Here is a 7149-nt window from a genome sequence, read left to right as displayed (position 1 = left end):
AAGGCCTGAAGCAAGATGCAAACACATGTATCAGATTAGTCTAAAATACTGGTCTTTGTGCACAAAAAATCCTAATCAGTTGTTGTTTTAACTGATATCATGTGTCAAAGGTCACATTTCTGCCGTGATTATGGACTAATGTGGGTTATGTGAACGTGTGAAGCTCCCTGTCTCCTGTTTAAAAACAGGAAATGAAAGTTTGAGGAAGCAGCAAGCCCTCACACTGCAGTAAAACAAAGGTGCACTGCTGGTGTGCACATCCTGACAGCCCAAGGTTAATCGTCACCGTTAGTGTGAGCCCAACGCTGTCGAACGGAAAATAGCAAAAATGACAATCATTACTTCCAAATCTGGTGCCGTTCCACATAAAGGTCACTTCCAGGTGAGCGCGCGTGCAGATGTAACCAGGCTGTGCAGAATCCTGCTGCTGCGTGCGAAGCCGGGCCGGGCCGGGCCACCGGCTTCAAACGGCGCCGCTCTGATTGATTTAATTGACGGTGAGAACGCCAACACATGTTTGTTTCATCTTAACGCCCTTCACCTGAGTCCAACACGCCGCCTGGTGATCGGCTGATGTCACAAAGGGCAGGAAGCAGCAGCGGGTGAAGCAGCAGCGGGCCTCGGATCACGAGGGGACGCTTGAGGGATAATAGCAAGGCAACACGTGTTTATCTGTCGTCAGGGGAACAGAGCGTGGAGCTGGGGCTCGGAGCATGAAGCGCTGAGAGGACCCGAGGACGCTCACATGTCCTCAGGAACTCAGCTCCTCCGAGCGTGACCGGATAAGCAGCGTGAAAAAGGATGGAGGTGGAAGATTCAACAGGTTAAAAGTGTCGCATCTTTCCATTTTCATCTTCTTGTCTGCAACATGGTCACAAATACGACAAGGATGCGTGCATTTTATTTGTCTGGACCCTGAAAGTGGCTCCTTGCCCTTTGCCCGTGCAAGTGCACATCGCAGACTGCGCCACCTGAGCAGGAGACGCTCTTAGACTAGTATTTATTATGCTGATTTGCATGAGAGAGATGTTCGTGTCAGCGTGACTAGCATCTGCTGGAGATCAAACAGCAGAGGCAGCATTGTCTTTAATCTCGCCGAGACTTTTGTCAGCTGCGCAGCTTGCAATTGTTATCGCACTGACGAAAACACACAGATGTAAGCAAGCGTAGCCACAACAGCCCGAGGAGGAGAGCTGCTGGAAACCGACGCACACATAAACGGAAAGCTGTGACACATAAAGTGCATATGGAAAGGGAAATTCATTTTCGGGGACGAGGATGAAATCGAGCAGGAAGTTGGTAGTAAAAAGTCCTTCGCTGATGGTTATGAGACGGAGGAAACGCAGGACGTGCCGTGAAGCCCTGTCGGTCCACACTGACCTTGTTTACGATCCTTAAAGAATTAGCCGCGGGGGGTCCTTTAAAGGTGGGAGGCAGCTGACAACACCCTTTATGATGAAGCAGCACGTTTAACGCTGGGCGTCGACAGCATTATGTAAGGCTCACATGGCGACGCAGCGGATAAATATCATCCACTGTGACACACAGGCTGAAGATGTCTGTGAAGACAAACGTTAAGCTGCTGTGATGTGAATATGCAATTAGCAGGAGCTAATTAACAACAATCACAACCAGCAAACTATGCGCAGTTGTTTATCTTCTGCAGGGATTCATTTGATCTTTATTAGAACAAGGAAGCAAAAAGAATTGGAGAGGAGCGTTGCACGAGGCTGCGAGCGGCTGAGATGCTAACGCTGATGCTAACGAGTCGCGCGGGCTAGCTGCGAAAGGGCGGGGACGGGGCCAGCGTGCTCTCAGGCCGGAGCAGCCGCGTGTGCGGCTGACGTCACCGCACCAGCGCACATCTGGGTGACGGCGTTGACAAACGCTGCGTCTCCAGCGTGCCGTGAATCAAAGCAGGTACAGTTGTGGCTCCATCAGCGGAGGCTAATCTGAATAAATCAGCCGGTGTCAACGCGGGACAGAAAATCCATACAGTCTGTTTCTGTGTCTACAGTTTGTCTGGATGCCGCTCTGCTCTGCTCTGTGTGACTCACTGTGGGTCAGTGTGGACCAGGCACTGACACACAACGATAAAACCAGTGCTTACAACCATGATGTCTCTTCAGGTTCTGGGTTCAAATTCAACATATTCATCTTTTATATTAAGGAACCACTTGGTTTGTACGAGTCAACAATGTGAGATGAGATCTCCAGCATCAGATCGAAGCCTCGCCGTGGACGTGGAGGGTGGGGATCCTCAGTGGATCATCACTGCCATCTAGTGTGTTTGATGCTGAACTGCTCTCAGGCCTGCGCGCGTGCAGAGCTCTGCCAATTAAGGAGGGGCGCGAGCCGTGAGCCAGCACATAGTGGAGGTACCCTGACTGCAAATGGCCCCTTCACAAAGTGGTCACCTCGTTTTATGACCTACAGACGCTCGGTCCATCTGCCGTCCGTGGGCAGTCGCACCAAATGCCAATAAAGAAAAAGAATCTGAATATGCCACTGATTTATCCCCATTTTGTCAAACGGACCAATGCACATTACACAGAAAAACGCAATTTACTTTAAGTAATCAGCACAAAATAGGGTGTGTACATTATGTGCGTTGGTGAGAAGTCACCGTTGACCTCTGATGCTCAGAAACCTCCACACGTCCACATCTGACCTCAAGAGACGAGACCCTGGAGACTGCAGCGCACAAGACGACCCTTACTTTGAAACCCCTCGAGGCCGATGTGGAAACCGTGTCACCGTCACCTTTTCACCTTCACTTTCACTTTGAGACTTCACCATTGTGTTCGCCTCCACCCCACAAACAAGCAGACGCACCTCCAGCGACCACCAGAGGGAGGTAATAAAGCGCGTGGTGAGAGCGTGGGAGCGTCCACGCGTCCACGGAGCGTCTCCTGCACCACCATCAGCTGCGACAAGTTCTATTAGTTAGTCTTTAGGTTTTTTTCCTAGTTTTTTTTTATTTTTTTTTCCCCGACTGATGTCTTGATTCTGTTAAAACTGCAAGTAAGCAAACACAAAATGATGCTTGTTATAAAAACATCAAACGTTTAAAGGCAAATACTCACATTTATGTCTTACTTCTAATCAGCTGGAAAAAAAAAAGCTCGCTTGAGTTTGTTTACTGGGATAAAGTGTGTGTGTGTGTGTGTGTGTGTGTGTGTGTGTGTGTGTGTGTGTGTGTGTGTGTGTGTGTGTGTGTGTGTGTGTGTGTGTGTGTTGGGGGGGGTATATATATATATATATATCTGAGCTTGCTTCACAGAGGCATCGTGGCCCTAAATGTATTTCTGAAATCATCACATCCAATAAAACTAAAAAAAATCAAACTTATGGAGGTGACGTGAAATGGAATCAAACACGTCCTCAGACCTGATTCACCTTCTCTCAGATTTTTCAATCACACACACACACACAACCACACACACAAACACACACTGTCCCACAGTAATAAAGACCAGCTTTATTTTGTCCTCTTGCGACAGCTGTACAATAAAAAACGGACACGAGCGGTGGAACCGACGGCTGAAATGATGTGTGAGCTGTAAAACGCTGCAGAACAAACAGCATCAGGCGCTGGTGTAATCGTGGCTTCAGCAGAGTGAGTCCTCTTCTCTGTCCCCGCAATCGCTGCTAATGGGACCCACAAAGTGCGTGGCTGTGAGATTGCTGCAGTTTTTATCCTCCCGTCAGATGTGACAAACAGCTCTATTATATGACTTTCTAGCATTAAAGGTCGTTTAATGAACTAAACCACCGACTAAGGAATAAGCTTTATTCCGATACTCACACAAGTGGAAGGGATTTTCTCGGCTAAAAGTCCAATGATACAATTCTGTCGAGCAGCAATGACACAAACGTGTTTACATTTAACTCCACGACATATTTACACATAAAATAATCCTATCAATATCTCTCAAACTAGAGTTACATTTGCCGCGGCAATTTTATCTGTTTTTAGCAGAATTTCTCATAGAGATGAATAATTAGCTCTGTTGTAACCACCACTTAAATCATAAGTGACCTGAGGTATGGAGCAGTCTGTGAAGAAGTTGGGGAAGGCCAAAGTGCACAGTGCGTCGTCCAGAGGCCCGGCGGCAGCCTCGGGGTGGCAGTAGAGCGCAGGCTGGGCCGGGCCCGTCTTCTTAGCGGGTCCAGAGGAGCCAGTCCAGGGCTCCGAGTAGAGGAGGCCGCTCACCAAGGGGTGGCAGTCGTAGGAGGCCGGGTCCGGGCCCGCCATGTCCGGCTGCAGCCGCGCCCCGGCGGGCGCGCTCTGATACAGGTCCTGCTCGCTGATCATGTTGCTGTAATCGGGCCCCAGGAGCTCGAAGAAGTCGGCGGCGTCGGGGTTGCCCCGCTCCAGGTCCTTGAGCGTCATCCCGGACGTGGAGCTGACTTTGTGGCAGTTGGCCGGCTCGGTGAAGAAGGAGGGGGGCAGGTTGCGGTGCCTGAGGGGCGGCTTCTTGGCCTTTTCGCCTCTTACATCCTTCACGGGGCTGAACAGGGCCGCCAGGCTCTTGCTCTGCAGGTTGGCCTGGACCCCGTCGCGTTTGGCCAGGGTTTTGCTCTGCAAAGGGCCAGGCGGCACCAGGGGGACGCCCTGCCTTTTAACGGGAGCCTCCTCCACGTTTCCCTGTGCTATAATACCCGTGCACCTCTTGATTTGCTTCTGCAGATACTTCCGGTGGTTGACTTTCCGCTTGGACTTCACCGGCTTGTCCAGAGCCAGCTTGATGTTGCTGGAGGCCGAGTCTATGAAGCTCAACAGGTCCCTGGTGGTCTCTTTGTAGTCGTCGTCGTTCTCGGCCTCGCCCAGGAGGCCCACGTCCAGACTTTTCTCCACGTCGTACTCCATCACAGAACCGGGGAAGCAGAAATTCATGAACTGAGGGTTCATGACTGCAGTCTGAACAGCCATTACTCTGCTGAGCCCAGAGGCTACACCTGTGGCACCATAATCCCAGAACCGAACGTTCCGTCTCTGTTTTTCTCCCCACCGGCAAACACTTGGTCCTGATGTTCCTGAAGTTCCAGTACACATCCCAGAGTAGAAGTGACCGGCTCAGAGGAAGGCTGGGAGATCTTTCAGGGGGCCGGACTAGTGATGTCAGAACATCAAAGGGGAGGGGCCAAGGGAGCGCAGGACTTAACTCTTTGCTTGTGCCCGACCACCTGCATCTAAGAGGGATTTGTCTGAAATTCCCTGCAGAGTCGCAGACAATAACCTCTGTCAGAGCTCTCCGCCTATAGCTGAACTGTTTGTGTGCGCTGTGAACCAAAAAGACTTTCATGAAACTGCAGGAAAGTACTGTAACAGTACACAGCGAAGCCTTTAAGTCCCTGCAGGAGTTTTATTGCCAGCAGATAAAATACTAATAAAATTTAACACCAGAAGATTTGCAGGAATAAAATACCCCTCGAACATGTGATCGGCACCATTATTCACGGGATTCCTGCTTATTTCCATGCCTATTTATGCGTTTCTTGACCCTTGACAAATAGAAGTTAACTTCTAATCTAATTACTTGTTTAGTCGCTGAAAAACGCCAAAGTTGGAATCCAGAAACGAAGCCCTTCAACGACAAAGGCCTCGTTTCTGTGGGAAAATCTTTGTGCCCAAACAGATGCTACTGTTTGGGAGAATCTTCCCAACTGTTTGCTTGTGTCTTAATCTGCTCATGGCAAAAGTTGATTTCTAGTGCATTCCCAGGCCAGTGGGAATTTCTGCCCTGGCCTGACAACTATTATGGGCTGCCTTTGACATAAAGCCCTACAGGGTCTAAATAGCCTCTATTCTTCGCCTGGCAGTGAAAGGGAGCTTTGTGCCAGAGATTCATTAAACTGCACCTCACAGCCCCTTCGTAAAATGGGTCTCAATAATGAACAGTCGATTTAACTAGAAAAGCTGCCGGAGCTGTTAAATTAAAGGGGAATAAAGTGCAGTTCAGGCTCAGTGTGCCAGAAGAAATGTTGACCTTAAGAAATCCTGGGTATGAAACTTCTGTGGTAAACAATAACGTATTTACAGGAAGTGTCCGGGCCAGCGGAGGACACAATGGAGCGTGTGTTACGCTGCCAAACGTTCCCCAATTTGAGAGGAATTCTGAATGTGAAAGTGAAAAAAGTGAAATCAGTGATAAGGTAGAAAAGAGAGGAGCTGCAACTCTTGTCTTCTTTTCATTTGTTTATCTCTCAGACTTTTATTTTTTGAACATTCATTTATCGTTGTTGTATAAAGTTTTGGGGAGTTTTATTTATGCCGCAGCTCAGTTTACCAATTTAAACATGTAAGAGCCGCTGGAATGAATAACGCAGGGTGAGAGCGAGGCTGTTAAAAATGTCTTTCTTATGTTAATTTCTGTGCAAAAGGGGGCACTGAAACTGATAGCACTGACCTAATTATCTGTGGCCCAACACAAGAGTGTGGCTGGAAAAAGGTGCAGAGAAAAAAATAAAAACCTGCTGCACGGAAACATGAGCATGCACAGATCTGCAAATTCAGGACTCCGGGAGAAAGGCGGGGGCCACCCGCATGAATATCACAACATCCCATGGCTCCAATGGAGAGGCAGAGCTTTTAACGCCTGCCCAAACTCATTCTGCCGTCCAACGGCACAGTTTTGGCAACGTGACATCACCACCGCCGGGCAGCCATGAACCCCCCCCCCCCTCTCCTCCTCACTTCTCCTCGTCGAGAGGCTTTGGCTTTTGTGCTGGTGGGTCATTCACATCCCAGAGCCTGACGCACAGATCCCGGAAACAAGTCTCTATTGTTGCATAAAGAGCTGTGGAGGCGGGTGGGGATGGGCTGCGACAGACTGGTTTGTAAAATATATCTAGAGAGCACAACTAAGGCCTCTCAGAACTTCAGAAGTGAATGCAGTTTGGTGGAAACCCTTCCTGGTTCGTGGTCTTGGACCCAGCTTCATATTGCTGATATTAATGTTAAACCCCTGAGGGTCTGGGAATGTAGCCGTTCAGCGCCGACCTCGTGGGTGCAGGGAGCACAGTGCGACATGAAGTGACACACACAGGCTTAATCTCTTCCTACGAGTGTGTGGTCCCTGTCTGAGCAGGGACATACGCAGAGTTTAGGCTTCAGCGAATAGTAATAACGCCTTTGATTGATGG

At 49.3% G+C, this 7149-nt stretch overlaps 1 protein-coding gene across 1 annotated transcript; it reads right to left on the bottom strand.

The window, feature by feature from the left end:
• Nucleotides 1–3461: 3461 nt before the first annotated feature.
• On the bottom strand, nucleotides 3462–5196 carry LOC114868647 (protein FAM181B). The gene is given in 4 exon segments (XM_029172436.2): nucleotides 3462–4974; nucleotides 4977–5090; nucleotides 5093–5163; nucleotides 5165–5196. Coding segments are annotated over 4 exon segments (1203 nt in total). The 3' UTR covers nucleotides 3462–3988.
• Nucleotides 5197–7149: the final 1953 nt, after the last annotated feature.

This window comes from Betta splendens, chromosome 13 (assembly GCF_900634795.4).
Source record: "Betta splendens chromosome 13, fBetSpl5.4, whole genome shotgun sequence".
NCBI lineage: Eukaryota > Metazoa > Chordata > Actinopteri > Anabantiformes > Osphronemidae > Betta > Betta splendens.
This window is presented reverse-complemented; position numbering and strand designations above follow the sequence as displayed.